At 46.4% G+C, this 15,607-nt stretch overlaps 1 protein-coding gene across 5 annotated transcripts in view; it reads left to right on the top strand.

The window, feature by feature from the left end:
* Positions 1 to 13,306, top strand: part of EXTL3 (exostosin like glycosyltransferase 3) — a 125,189-nt gene extending 111,883 nt beyond the window's left edge. For all 5 annotated transcript variants that reach the window (XM_061132682.1, XM_061132680.1, XM_061132677.1 and 2 more), the window contains 2 exons: positions 881 to 1,009; positions 10,186 to 13,306. In XM_061132682.1, the coding sequence (XP_060988665.1) occupies positions 881 to 1,009; positions 10,186 to 10,395 (339 nt within the window). In that variant the 3' untranslated portion in view covers positions 10,396 to 13,306. The remainder of the gene's footprint in view (positions 1 to 880; positions 1,010 to 10,185) is intronic.
* Positions 13,307 to 15,607: the final 2,301 nt, after the last annotated feature.

Below are 15,607 nucleotides of genomic sequence, written 5' to 3'. Positions count from 1 at the left end.
GGGATCTTCCCAACCCAGGGATAGAATCCGCGTCTTCTGCATTGGCAGGCAGATTCTTTACTGCTGAGCCACCAGGGAAGCCCCTTAATTTTAAGTATGTGTAATTATATTTTTAATAATGCCTGTTTTTCATAACAAGGTCACAAAATTCCTAAAATCCCTGAAAGTTCAGCAGTCGACATTCATTGGTAGATGTGAGGCAATGCACACCTGTAGACCTTGTGGGACGTTTTAAGAACTTAGGCTTAATCTGATTGAGATGAGAAGCCATTGAGGGGTTTGGAGTAAAAGAGGCACATGTTTTAACACGATCTCTCTGCTGTGCTGAGGGTGGACTGGAGGGAGGAAGGAAGGCAGGCAGCAGGGAGGCTGATGAGGAGACCGTGAACAGTGTGGGCCAGAAACGAGGGTGGCTTCAGGCAGGGGTAGCCTGTGCCCAGACTGAGGAGTGAGGCGCTGTGGGATTGGACGGCTCATCTCTCAGTGACTTACTGAGGTCTGAGAGATAACCAGACTTTCCCCGTCGCTTCCCCTTTGCTTCGTCAGAACGCTTTCAGCTGAACTAGTGTCCAGCTGGATTTGATAGATCTCTATGTTGTTGCAGGATCACTGTGGTACCAAGGAGACTGCATGAAGGTTTGATTCCCAAAGAGGGTGATGATGGCAGCTTGGATAGGCTGATTCTTCAGTGCGGGAGGTCTGCCTTGCCGGTGCTCAGCACCCCTGGACCCAACTCCCTAAATGCCAGTGGTGCTTCCTGGAGATTGCCACACCCAGCCTCTGTCACAACACGCTTCCTAACAGCCCTGTGCGTGTTTTTCTGAAAGCCAAAGAACTGTGGCCTCTAACACAGTATGTGCTTCTGTTTCTGCCCCAACAGTATTATGCCTACCTGTATTCTTACGTGATGCCCCAGGCCATCCGAGATATGGTGGATGAATACATCAACTGTGAGGACATTGCCATGAACTTCCTCGTCTCCCACATCACTCGGAAACCCCCCATCAAGGTAAGGCCCCACTGTTTACAGGACTGGGGGTGCATGTGCACTCAGTTCACGTACTTTGTGGTCGTGCGGTGCGTAACTCACCATACTTCAGAGTCCTCATCTGTAAAATGGGATGATGAGGCCACCAGCCAAATAGGATCACCTTAGGGTTTAATGAGGGTCTTCACTTCTTAAGGTGTAAATGGATAGAAATCAGTGATTGGAATTTGAATGGGGAAATGTTACATCTTTAATTTTCGCTGGTCTTGAGTTAAAATTTATCCTTTTTATCAGTTACAAAACAGGCTGTAATTCATAAGAGGATTGGTGGTGACTGACTTTTCACCAGAACTCATAGATATTTTCATATCACATTATGTTTATTGTGAAGTATTGTTAACTTTGATCGCTTTGAAATTATGGCAGTTACTAACTTTTCCCTAGATTGTGTTACTTTTAAAAGAGTACATATATTTCTGTGTTTCAGCATTACCTGTTTACACTGTTATTGTTGTTCAGTCCTTCAGTCGTGTCTGACTCTTTGTGACTCTGTGGACTGCAGCATGCCAGGCTTCTCTGTTCTCCACCGTCTCCCAGAGTTTGCTCAAACTCATGTCCATTGAGTCAGTGATGCATCTAACCATCTCATCTTCTGCTGTTTCCTTTGTAATTTCTTACATTTTACGTGTCTAAAAGCATTCTAAGGAGGGTCCACAGGCTTCCCCAGGTTGCCAAACCAGAATGGAAGGTGGTGTGTCCTTGGCACCCAAAATGTAAGAATTTCTGAGTTAAAGTGTATAAAACTATAAGAATAGTGCCCGGCACCTCAGTTCTTCATAAGGTATTTATACAAAACACACGTACCCTCAAATTTGTAGAAATTCGAGTTCTTTCTCTGTCTTTGAGTTGGTGAATAGATTTGACCAGACTATTAACAATTTCATACTTGGTTCTTTTCATACTTTTCATAAAGACCAGTCCCATCACCATCTCTGTCATTATTGTAGATTCAGACAAGTGGAAGCTCTCCTGATGAGGGCTACGGTAAAGGGCTTGTGACAGTTAATACTAGAGAATCTGTCAGTTCCAATTAATAGTATTTATGACTATGCTCTGTCAGTCTTTTAAGTTATAGATTCACACTTGATGTCCTTACGTTCTTATCAAAAAGTTGTATTATTTAATTTTATAAAATAATTTTACCTTCGTGGATATCATTAGGGCCATGAGTAAATGATAATTTGGTGTATATTTCATTCTTCTTATTGTACATTTTGAATGTAAGTTCTAGACTAAGTAGCCACTAGGCTGTACTAATAATGATGGTCAAATTGTAGCTTTAGTTTTAAGCAAGAGTGGTAACTAGAGACCACTGATTCCAGCAACAAAGCATAACCGACAAATGGAGAAGCACTTGGGGCTTTATGCATTCATTCATGCCTATTCCAGCCTTTTGCCAAGTGTGGCTCAGGGTTATAACTTAACTCCTGGTTACCACATAGTTTCTTAGATTCTTTAGCCTTCTGCTAAAGCCTCGTAAGAGAAGAATAATTAGCAAAATAATGCACCAAGTTGTGTGTTTTTTTTTTAAACTCTGAGTGATGATAGTATTTTTATATAAAATAACATGTTTTCCAGGTACAGTGGTAGATCTGATAGTAAATGATAAAAAAGCATACTTCTTTGTAAATTCTAAGGAAGGGAGGCAAAGGTCTTAAAAAGAAATTAATGATTGGTGCACGTTTCTGTTCCTTATTTATCCTTTATTGTGTAACCAGGGACTGGACTCCAGCCAGATGTTTGCTTTCTAATTATAACTCCCCAGTAGATCATAAGACATTATTCATGAAAATTTAAAGTATCTGAGTGATTAGGTACCTAATAATACCATCAGTCATGTTAAGCACTCACAGACATGGTGCATTTTTCATCTCATGGAAGCATATTTGTTCTGTTATTAGGCCAGTGTTTCATTGGTTAAACATCTCTCCAGTGTAGAGAGTGAGGTGGAAATAATTTGCTTACGGTATACATGATTCTTTGGCTACCTGATATGAAGATCTGATTCAATGGAAAGACCCTGATACTGACAAAGATTGAAGGAGAAAAGAGAAAGGGGCTGCAGAGGATGAGGTGGTTAGATGGCATTACCGACTCAGTGGACATAAATCCCGAGCAAACTCGGGGGATAGTGAAGGACAGGGGAGCGTGGCATTGCAGAAAGTCAGATGTGACTTAGCGACTGAACAGCAAAGCGAAAACTTGGAAAATTAGAATGACTTTTTAAAGTCAGAGGCTCACTAAGTTGAGCCTGTCTTCAAATTCTGAGTCCAGTTATTTACTTCATATTATAGAAGCAGTTTGAACTCAGTATTTTCATTAATTTACCTAATTTTATCAGTGTATATTATACTATTTTATATTATAAAGTAGTAATTTTTTTTTTTTGCTTTAAATACTTCAAATTTTCACTGTCCCTTCCCTTGTTATAATTAGGAAGGCATGACTGTTTTAGGTGATAGTTGTATTCTTTCAATAATGTTAATATCTTGACAATATTGACTAAATAAACCACACAGAGTTAATTTCATATTGTTGCTTTGAATAATGTACTATAATTTTTTTGAAGAGGAGAGATCTAGAGTGTAAATAGACTTCATTCAGAATAAAGGATGAAAAACTCCTAAAGCATTGAGAAGACAGGTGGAGATGGCTTATGGGATAAGGAAGAGAGAGGATACATAAGTAAGCGTCTTAATATTAATGCTGAGTAAGTTCTCAACATCTATTAAGGATTTTCCTTACCATTACTAAGCAGAACTTTCCTTAGACTAAATTACTTGAAATATTCCTGTGTAAAATATAATCCATGATGTTTCTTCAGTAAGTGTTCAAACTTCACTTTATACAATTTACTTTATTCTTCTTAATTTTTTGTATGTTTTATTATGTTACAGACACACACACACACACACACACACACACAGTTGTTGTTCAGTTGCTCAGTCGTGTCCCACTCTTTGTGACCCATGAACCCCAGCACACTAGGCTTCTCTGTCCATTACTGTCTTCCTGAGTTTCCATAAACTCGGGTCGGTGGAGTCAGTGACGCCACTCAGCCGTCTCATCCTCTGGTGCCCCTTCCCCTCTTGCCCTCAGTTTTTTCCCAGCTCTCTCTCTGTGTATATTACAGAGCCACTGGACCACCAGGGAAGTTCCTGTATATAGACATATATATATATTTTTAATAAAGATACTGGGGTTGCAGTCACAACATTTTTTTAGTAGTGGGTTACATGATTAAAAACATTTATTTGGAAACCACTGCTTCAGTGAAAATACCTTTATAAAAGGAGCATATATAAAGAGAAAATGCCTTATAAAAGCAGTATAAATACCTCTTGTTGTGCCAGAGTGGAGTCATTTGCAGGTTAAGAGACTTTTCCCCTCGAGGCTGAGTGCTGGCGTCTGAGATGAGGTGCGAGGAGAGCAAAGTGGGGTACTGGACATAGATGTGGCTTGATGGCAGCCTTCCTTCTCCAGGCCCTTGACAGGCGTCTCCTGCTGCAGTCAAAGCTGGTGGGGAGAGTAGTGAGTGCCACACTGTTGGCTGCAAACCGGAGGGTGTCTAGAGAACTGCCAGTGGAAGGGAGGGTGGGGAAAGGGGTGGTGGAGTCCTGTGAAGGGACCTCTGGGGGTCATGACTCCTTCTGAGTTTTATCTCTGGTGCGAGTGTCCCTTGGAGCCCTGGCCTGCGGTCATGATCACTCCTCAGTTTCAACTCTAGCAGCTGGACTTCTGATGGCTGATCCTGGCTGCGGGTGGTGGTTATTCTTCAGCTATGATTAACAGGATGGGCCATCCAATTTTAATTTTTTTCTCAGTTTATAATAGTAATAATAATTTTAAAGTTATTCAGGAGAAAACATATATTCAGAAAGAAAGTAGAACATGCAGATTTAAAAACTTTAGAACTACTGGAAATGAAAATTATAGTTATTAAAATGACAGTCTCTGTGAATGGGATAAAATGATAAGACAGCTGAAGAGAAAGTTAATGACCTAGTAGATCATGTGTGAATAATGTGAATACATTATCTGAGAAGGTATTATGGAGATACAAAGAGATGGAAAATAAGAAAGATGAAGAGGTGTGAAGGCTGTAAAATCTAACACAGTGCCAGAAAGGGAACAGTAGAGAGATGGGAGGGGCAGTCTTGAAAATACAATATGAGAATTTCCAGAATTTATTGACTGCATGGGGCCTTCCCTGGTGGTTCCTGCAGTGCGTTAGACTGGGGTTCGATACCTGGGCCAGGGAGATCCCCTGGAGAAGGAAATGGCAACCCACTCCAGTATTCTTTCCTGGAGAATCCCATGAACAGAGGAGCCTGGTGGGCTACAGTCCATGGGGTTGCAAAGAGTCGGACACAACTAAGCAAAACGCGTAACATTGCATGAATACTACAGCAAATATTACACTTAATTGTGAAAGTTTAGAAGGTCCCTGTTGAAGTCAGTAGTAAGATAAGGTTACCCACTAAATAAATGGAGGTAGAGACCACATTCACATTCATATGGTCAGGATAGCAGTTCTCCCCAAGTCTAAAATGTCGGTGTAACTCTAATTGAAATCCTATTGGGTGGCAATAAAATGAACCATCACACCATCAAAAAAAAAAAAAATTCCTAGTAGGATACTTCATTTGGTTTAATTTGACTTGGAGTGAAACTTGACAAACAGATCCTCGGATTTGTATTGAAAGGCGAAGAGCCAGGATGGCTACGGCACTAGTGAAGAAGAGGGGAACTTGCCCTGTCAGAAAGCGTGGCTCGGTATTAAAGTACATACTTAGGACAGGTCCCTGTGATCTTGGCGCAGAGACCGACATCAGTGGTACAGGGCAGAATGCAGACACAGGCCCATGTCTGCAGGGAAACTTGACTTGTGATAAAGGTGGCATCTGTAAATGAGTGTGGGAATAACTGGTTTCCTGTATGGAACAGAAGTACATGTCATACCATACACAAAGTAAATTCCAGATGGGTTAGTAAACCTAATGTTAATAGCAAGCTTTAAAACTTCTAACAAAAAATACAGAAGTGTTTTTGTGATACAGACAAAGAGAAACAAAAAGTACAGAGTCTAGAGGAGAAGATTGATTGGTTTGAATATATTAAGGTTCAAAACTTTGTTCAAAAAGCTCTATATCCAGACTGTGACATTTACAGTGCTGGTACATGACAGAGAATTGATACCCAGATAAAGGATTTCCAAAGGAGAAGACTACTCAGTGGATTCAACAAGTATGTAAGAAAGTAGTTCAGTGAAGTGGAAACCTAGATGATTAATGAACATGTGGGAGGATGCTAATCTTCTGTAATAATCAGGGCAATGGAAGTTAAAACAATGTGATATAGTTTATACCCATCAAGTGGGCAGAAATGAAAGTGTGATGGTACCAGATGGTAGAAAGGATGTGTAGGGTTGTTGATCAGGGCTGGTGGGTGTATACATTGGGACGTTTATTTTGAAGAAAGTTTGGTTTTGTCAAGTATAATTGAAGGTCATGTTCCCCATGACATTGCAGTAGAGGAAAGGAGGGTGGCATATGGATTAACTCTTTGTAATATTCTGTTTCTTTTGCAAAAAAAAGAAAAAAGAAAAATATATATGTAGTCTAAAACAAATAGGACAAAGTGTCAACATTTGACAAACCTGGTGGGTTTGCTTGTTTTGTTATGGTCTTCCCCCCTTTAAGCATAACATTTCATTCATATGTTTTAAACCAATAGTAGTGTATGTTTCATACATATATAGCCATATTTGATTCTTTTGGAAATATTTATTTGGCTGTGTCAGATCTTAGTTGTGGCGTGTGGGATCTAGTTCCCTGACCAGGGATGGAACCTGAGAGTGCATTGGGAGAGCAGAGTCTTAGCCACTGGACCCCCAGGGAAGTCCCTTGATTCTTTAAACAAATGCCTGTGCAATAAAAATGATAACTGAAAATAAGAAAGTTTAACATTCTCACTACCAACTCCTGTATATGTACCTCGGTAATCCCGGCCTGCTGCTTCCCTCCATTGATAACTGCTACCCTGAGTTTGGTTTTAAAAATCCCCTTCCCCTCCTCCCTTAAAAAGAAAAGTGTTTTTACTGATGTGTATTTATCTCTAGGACTTTCCTTGTGGTTCAGCTGGTAAAGAATCCACCTGCACTGTGGGAGACCTGGGTTTGATCCCTGAGTTGGGAAGATCCCCTGGAGAAGGGATAGGCTGCCCACTCCTGTTTTCTTGGACTTCCCTTGTGGCTCAGCTGGTAAAGAATCTGCCTGCAATGTGGGAGATCTGGGTTCAGTTCCTGGGTTGGGAAGATCCTTTGGAGAAGAGAAAGGCTACCCACTCCAGGATTCTGGCCTGGAGAACTCCACAGACTGTATAGTCCATGGGGTCGCAAAGAGCTGGACACGGCTGAGCGGCTTTCACTCCCTCATTCATCGCTAAGTGATTGGTGTCTTTATGTAAACGAAGTCAGACTGTTAGTGTCCCTCTGCGATTAGGTTTTTAAAAAGTCAGTCTGTGAGCTCAGTCAGTGATGATGCTTATGACTGTAGTTTATTTTTATTGCCCCAGAGTCTTAAAGAGGCTCTCCCCCATACCCTTCTAAAAGTTTTAGGTTTTGCCTTGTATTTAAATCACCAATCCTTGTGGAAGTGATTTTTGTGTGTGATGTGAGATGGAGCCCCAGTTTCATGTTTGTCTCCTAAGCAGTGTTCATTGCACACTTAGTTCGTCCACACCCAGTGACGTGCAGTGCTGGTCAGTCGTTCAGCGGACCTCAGTGTGCACGTGGGTCTATTCAAGGGTTCTTCATTCTGGTCTGTTGGTCCAGTTTGTTCACGTGCCAGATTCACAATAATTGTCATATCTTTAGAGTTATTTTTTGTATCTGCTAAGACAGGTCCCCTCTGATGTAATCTGTATTTCAGGAGTGTCTTGCCTTGCACATGCCCTCCTGCAGGGATCCACCCAGAAGGGCAGAGTGTGCGCTGGGCCCCAGGAGGCAGGTGGCTCAGCTCAGAGCAGGAAGGAGAGCTCCGCTGTGGGAATGATAGGTTTTTTCTGTCCCAGGATCAGTTTTCAACTTTAAATAAATGAAATCATACAGTTATCTCTTTCCATGTCTCTCAGTCTTTTTTTAAAATAACGTTATTATCTATTTGTGGCTGTGCTGGGTCTTCACTGTTGCTCAGGCTTTTCTCTAGTTGTGGAGAGCGGGGGCTACTCTCTGGTTGCCCTGCCGGAGCTCCTCATTGTGGTGGCTTCTCCTCTTGCGGAACACGGGCTCTAGGTGTGCGGGCTTCAGCAGTTGTGGCTCCCCGCCTCTAGAGCGCAGGTCCAGTACTTGTGGTGCATGGGCTTAGTTGCTCTGAGGCCTGTGGGATCTGCCCGGATCAGGGATGGAACCCGTGTCTCCTGCATTGGCAGGCGGATTCTTTACCACTGAGCCACCAGGGAGGCCCTCCTAGTCTCTTCATCTTGCTTTCATATTTCTTTAAAGCTTTTTCCCAGTATTTTCCATTCTGGGAAGAATTTTAGTATACTTTTTATCACTAATTTTCTCTTCACCCATCAGTTATCTGATTTAACTCAGTATACTTTTCTTCTTCCTAGTTTTATTGAGATGTAATTGACATGCAACTTAATGATTTGCCTTACAAACCATCATGAGATGATGATCACAATAAGTTTATATATTTCCATTTCTGTTATTCTATTTGGTTCTTTTTCCTTTTCTTTTTTTGATTGTGCCGTGCAGCATGTGGGATCTTAGTTCCCTCACCAGGGATTGAACTCAGACTGCTTGCATTGGAAGTGTGGTGTTAACCACTGCATCACCAGGGGAGTCCTTCTCTGGTTCTTTTTCATATCCACATGAACTTTTTTGATAGTCCCTGTTTCTTCCATCAAACTTTGAGTAATCTTTCAAAATTTCATTGTACATATGAGACACGTTTACTGTTACTGTCTCTGTCTGAGAATCCTGCTGTTTTGCAGTGTTTGGTTCTGTTTCTTTCTTCATATTCTCATTCATATGACTCATCCCTGCTGTGTGATTTTTGACTGTGAGGTCATATTCCTTGGGGTGCTACTTACGGCACTTCTTTGAGGCCTGGATCTGAGAGGGCTTGTACTTGTTTCTCTTGTGTGCCTGGGCTCACCACCTGCTTAAGACCTGTTCACGCTAAATTAGCATATTGGGACACACGGGCCTCAGCTGTGTGAGGCCGGCTTGAGGTTATAGTTTCTCAGAGGGGATGTTTCCTCCTCCTCTTGGAGCTCAGACTAAGAAGGAAGCAGTGCTTCACCCCCTTGCTCTGTGGGGCTGCCTCCCACTCACGTGGCCTTCCGCTGGGTCCCAGGCTTCAGAAAGTCTCTGATCTGATTTGATGGCAGTGGCTGCCCCAGCCTCGGGAAGACTGGAGCTCCTAGCTGTCTCTCTGGATTTTCAAGCCTTCTCACTCCTTTGACTTCTGAGGGTTTCATTTCTTTCATTACAAGCTCAGCCAGTATATTTAAAGAGATGGTTTCTATATTTCATCCTGCCTTTTCAGGCATCCTCTGCCGAGGGGGCTTATATTATCTGCTCTGCTGTGTTGTTGACAGTGAAACTGTTGTATTCCTCTGCATGCTTTTCTAATTGCTTGAAATTTCATCATAATAATAACCAGTAAACTATAGTATGATTACTTTCCCTTGTCTTTAAATATGACTTTCTTAAAACTTCTTTGTAATGGATGTGTAGTATTTTATAATTATTTAACTAGTCCCCTTTTGATGGGTAGTTTTCTAGTATTTTGCTGTTAAAAACATGAGTGAACTGAACAACTTTGTACCTACAACATCTGGCTGTGCAACCAGGAGAAATACTAGAAGTAGAGTCACTGAGATAAGTAACACTGAAGACTTCAAGGCTTTCGATATCTGTTAAGTGTGGACCATTTGGAAAGCACATCCTTACCAGCGGTGTAGGTGTTGAATAGGTCCCTGGCAGGAAGAGGACTCTGAGTGAGCATGGGCCTCGGGCTCTGCTTCGTCGCCATGGAAACGGAGTCCTCATAGGCTGAGCCGCGGGGCCTCTGTCAATACTGGGGCCGAGGTTCTCACCTTCTGCTCTCTCTTCCCGCTCCCAGGTGACCTCACGGTGGACTTTCCGATGTCCGGGATGCCCTCAGGCTCTGTCCCACGACGATTCCCACTTCCATGAGCGGCACAAGTGCATCAACTTCTTCGTCAAGGTGTACGGCTACATGCCCCTGCTGTACACGCAGTTCCGCGTGGACTCTGTGCTCTTCAAGACCCGCCTGCCCCACGACAAGACCAAGTGCTTCAAGTTCATCTAGGGGCGTTGCGTGGCGGAGTGAGGAGGAGCGGAGCCACGGAGGGGCTCCGGGGGTCCCTGGACACTGAAGGGCCTCGGACGCCCACCGGCTGGTCGGGCCAGGCCCTCTGCTGGGAGAGGCAGCAGGGAGGTGGGAGGGGCGGGCCGCCTTGCTCTTGAGGTCGGCGGCGCTGGGCCCGGAAACCTGGTCCCAGGCCACCAGGGTTCCCTAAACAGGGCACTGACGATAGCTTACACTGAGGACCACTGGGCTCTGGGGAGTCACTCACATGGCTCACGAGCCCGGCACAGCCAGCTCGTGGTTTTTCACTTCACTAACAACTATTATTATTATTTAAAAAGTTTCAGATTTGCCATTCAAGGTTTATTTATATATGTGTGTGTATATATACACATACGTGTGTGTGTGTATATATGTGGGTGTATACGGATATATGCACACACACTAACAGACATATACATATGTATGTACTTGAGGGGGAGCTTGGCGTTTCTGCCCATCTCACAAAGTGAGGGTCCTGCCGTGGTGGTCTGTATTTTGGTAGAGAAGGATCCTGGCCTTCCTGTATCTGGCTCATCCTTAAAGATGGTCTCTGTCCTCCCCAGGGGCCCCTGTGTGCAGAAACAAGAAAGGGCGGGCGTGGCCCTGGGGGTCTTGCCTGAGTTAAGACCTGTGGGTTGGTTCCTTCCCCGCTCTCTGTTGCCAACAGTGCTCTGTGGCTCGAGTTGTCCTGTCACTCGAGTGCTTGGTGGGATGGGGCCTGTGTATTTGGGGGCAGCTGAGCTTCCCTGCGTGGGACAGGTGGGTCAGGGACTCCCTGCTGGGTGTGCTGTCTGCGCACTTGACCTGGCTCCCCCTCTCCCCCCGTCTGAGAGTGAAGACAGGAAGGACCGAGCCCTGCAGACAGACCCCCAGATTGTTCACTTTGTTCGACCCTCCTTTTAAAGACCTGTTGTGCTTTGGCTGCAGACTTTCCTGAAGGTTCTCTCTCGTAGAGAGCAGATGCCTGGCGGCTACACTTCAGGGGGGTCTGAGTGGTTGGTTGCAGGTCGGCCGACTCTTTCTGGCGCAGAGCAAGTGAGCAAGCACCCTTTGATACCCACCCGGCTGGCCGGGAGCCACAGCAAGGCACCTGCCTTGGGATGATACCTGGGTGAAATTCACCTTACCCACCCGCTCTGGACCCGCATCCTGTAGTTCCTGGATCCCTCAGCCCGGCTGGGTGCCAGGCCCCCCCGCCCCGGGGTTGGTTTGGTGTATGTCAGAATGATGGGAGCATAGGATTTGTTGGGTTAAGCTCAAATCCAGCCTGAAATTGAACAGGTGTTCACCTCCCATATTACCACTTCCCCCTGTGGGTTTCAGTCCCTCTTCCTGGGCTGAAATAGAAGGAAGCTAATTTTTTTTTTTTTTCTGGTGGTGGCAGCAGTAGGGGAACTGAAGAGAGTGGTCTCACTGGCGTTTGGCTGGGATGTAGCACGTGACCTCTGCCGTGCTTTCTGGACCCCCCCTTTCCTCCAGTGAGGCTGAGTCTAGGAGGTTCCCCTCAGTGACTGAACACAAGCCCGGGCCTGTCCTGGGCGCGCACATGCCTTAAGCCAGCTCCGTCTTCCCGGACCTCGACCTTCCCTGCGCCTGTCCAGGGGGCACATCCTTCTCTGACCTGCCTGTCCCCCAGGGGGTCCTCTTCAGGTGTCACCTGAAGCCAGCTCTGTCCTGGAGGGAGCGCCCCCTGGAGGGCTGCTTGACCTGAGGGACTCACCCCGTCAGGGGACAGGACTGGGCTGTGTCTTCGTGATGTCCCTGCTGGCATCTCCCTGTGTCTGCCCTGCTGAGGCCGCTTCCTAGGAAATGAGCTCTGCTGCTCGGCAGCCCAGCGGAGGGGTCCAGACCCCGCCTCCTGACTTTCTAATTACTCCTTCTTTGACTCTGGACTTGATTCTTTTTAGTAGTAGCCTTCTTCCCTTTGGGAAGCCAAAGAGTGTGGTGTTTTGAGCTATAAATGTGGCTGCTATTTTTATCTTGTCTCTTTTAATGTGAGGAACTCCTGGACTGCCTCTGAGCACGGGGTCCCTGGTGAGAAAGTAGCTGTGTCAGGACCCCCTGAGGTGGAGCCAGGGCAGGGGGTCCCTGAGTGTCAGGGACAGATCCAGAGGAACTGGTGCTCTGAGCTGGTGGATGACGTCACGGGGCACTCGGGTGGGGGGCGGTGATGTCAGCGCAGACGAGGGGGTGCTGTCGGACCTGAATGTGACACCGACCTGAAGGACCCGGACTGCAGGCTCTGACGAGCCGCGTCTGTAAAGGACACTCCTCGCGGCGAGAGGCGGGGGGTGCAGGGCTCTCGGGGGCCTGGTCGGTCTCCCAGAGAACAGCCGTCTCATTTTGCGAGGCGGGTTAGGGGGGACGCCCAGATCCAGGCTTCCAGTGCCTTTGATGCCTGTTGTTCAGCGTGGGGAGTCCAGAGTTGTCTGCGCCACCTGGCTGATACCTGGAGCCTGCCACAGCCCTGCAGACACGAGCCTCGTCAGCTGTCCCGTGACCACCCACTGCCGTCTGCGCTCCCAGAGCCCAGCGCATCCGTGCTCCCCAGTGGGAGACACCCACCTGAGGGGAGCCCCAGGCACTCACCAGGCCTGCGCCGTGGCCCTCCGCCCGTGTGGACCGCCCCTCAAGCCAGGGCCCGGGCGCCGTGCCCCGAGGAGTCATCCCTCCGGAGCGGCCTGCCTGTGTGAAGGCGGGCGCTCCTCTCTGCAGTGCTCGTGTTCTGAAGGGGCAAGCTCTGATAATTCTCATGCCATGTCCATCCACCCCACCCCCTTTCCAGTCATGAGCACAATGGTCTTACGTTGGGTTTTTGTAAAAAAAAAATTAAAAAAAAAAAATGGAGACTACAAGCAGCTTGAAGGTCTTTTGTGATTTTTCTCTGCAGGACAGAAGAGTGCCCTAAGGGAAGGTGCCTGCTGGTTCCAGGAACCCCCCACCCCCACCCACGGGGCACGGCCCGGGCCCCTTCCTGCATGGCTGTGCTTGCCCTGGGCCTGGAGTGGCCTGCGGGCCTGAGCCGGGTGATGCTGTCAGTGGGCGTGGGCAGCCTTGCCCATCTCTAGTGTCCGTTTCCAGGATTGGTTACTAGATCGGGTCGAGAGGAACTGTCACGGAACTGGTTTGCGTATGGATGTGGGGTGGCACGGGGCACGTGTTTCCCACCTTTCTCGTGGTGACTTGTCAATGTGTGTGGTGTGGTGCTGGCGAGCTCCCTGCGTGTTCCCCAGCCCAGAGCAGGGGCTGGTTTACAATGGCCCCGTCAGACTTAGGGGTCACGAAAAGCACCTGCATCTAGCTGGGGCTTAATTCTTGCTGCTGTGGTCCCAGGCTTCTGTTCAGCCATGGGATTGGAGCCATCCTCAGGGAGGGAACACTGAGTCACAGACTTGGAGACGGATGGAGACAGGAAGGAGGATGGGAAGCCAGGGAGAAGCTGAGCTGGGGTGCTCCTCTCCTGGGTTCGGCAGTTGTGAGTTTGGACATGAACTTGGGCAAACTTCGGCAGATGGTGAGGGGCAGAGAAGCTTGGTGCACTGTAGTCCGTGGGGTCGCGAAGAGTCGACACAACTGGAAGACCAAACAGCAACAACGACCCTAAGAATGCCTGGGACCGGAAGTCCAGCATTACTCTGAAAGTAAGGTTGACAACTGATGAGGTAGGTTTGTGGCAGGTGACGGGGGAGGATGATGTCGTATCGGGTGGGGATGCCTGCTTAGGTGCTGCCAGGGTCCTGTTCTTCCAGCCATCCGTCTCCTTGTTATAACGTGTCCCAGAACCAGAGAAACTTGAGGAAGTTGCACAAGGCTGTAGAAGTAGGGGTCTTACTAGGTTGCAGAGGTGATGTGTCTAACTTGGGTTCTGTTCCCAAGTTACTTAGTTCTGGCTTGGACCTGACAAGGTAAACCAAAGTGGCCAGTGTTAGTGGTTGATATATTGAAATAGAAGATTCCACAATATTTGCAAAACTGTGGTTAAGAAAATGTTGTGTTTAAGGATACTGGGTTCAAATCCTGGGTCACCCATTAAACTGGTGGGAAACACATTATATTTTAAACTCATCTATAAAATGGTAAGACGTGTGCCCACATCTTGAAGACATGTTGAAAATAAACATTAATGTGAAGAGTCCACTGTTTGGTACACAACAGACATGAACTATCGTGGTAACATACTGGAAGGTTCTTAGTGGCTCTTTCTGCACTCCACTTGTTTTTTTAAAATTTTATTTAAATAGGAGGATAATTACAATATTGTGATGGTTTTTGCCGTACATGAATATGAATTGGCCGTAGGCATATGTGTGTCCCGTCCATCCTGAACCTCCCGCCCCCCGCCTCTCCCAACCCATCCTCCAGATTGTCACAGCACCGGCTTTGGGTGCCCCGTGTCGTACATCAAACTCTGCTTGGTTATCTGTTCCACACGCGGTGATGTGTATGTTTCACTGCTATTCTCTCAAATCATCCCATCCTCTCCTCCCACCGAGTCCAGAAGTCTGTTCTTTATGTCTCCTTTCCTGCCCTGCACATAGCATCATCAGTACTATCTTTCAAGATTCCATATATATGCGTTAATGTATGATATTTGTCTTTCTGACTTCCCTCCGTGTAATAGGCTCTAGGTTTATCCACCTCATTAGAACTGACTCACATGCGTTCCTTTTTATATCTGAGTAACATTTCAGCGTGTGTATGTACCACGACATCCTTATCCATTCACCTGCGGTGGACATGTAGGTTGCTTCCCTGTCCTAGCTATTGTAAATGGCGCTGCCGGAAACATTGGGGTCCACGTCTTTTTTCAGTTCTGGTCTCCTCAGGGTATATGCCCAGTAGTGGGATTGCTGGGCCGTGTGGTGGTTTTATTCCTATTCCTTAAAGGAATCTCCATGCTGTTCTCCATGGTGGCTGTACCAGTTTACATTCCCACCAACAGTGCACACCCTCTCCAGCATTGATTGATTGCAGGCTTTTTGACGATGGCCATTCTGACAGTGTGTGATGATCTCTTATTACGGTTTTGATTTGCATTTCCCTTTGTTTTAATGCCAGCTCATTCAGGTCTCAGCTGAAGCACCCTCTTCAAGAAACCCACCCTGCTCAACAAGTTGCTGCTTCCCTCCCCTCCCCCGCTGTCTCCTGTTCCAGGAGCTGCCCCTGTGCT

This window comes from Dama dama, chromosome 29, assembly GCF_033118175.1.
Source record: "Dama dama isolate Ldn47 chromosome 29, ASM3311817v1, whole genome shotgun sequence".
NCBI classification, from domain to species: Eukaryota; Metazoa; Chordata; class Mammalia; order Artiodactyla; family Cervidae; genus Dama; species Dama dama.
Note: the sequence above shows the minus strand (reverse complement) of the source record. Positions and strands in the feature narration are given on the sequence as shown.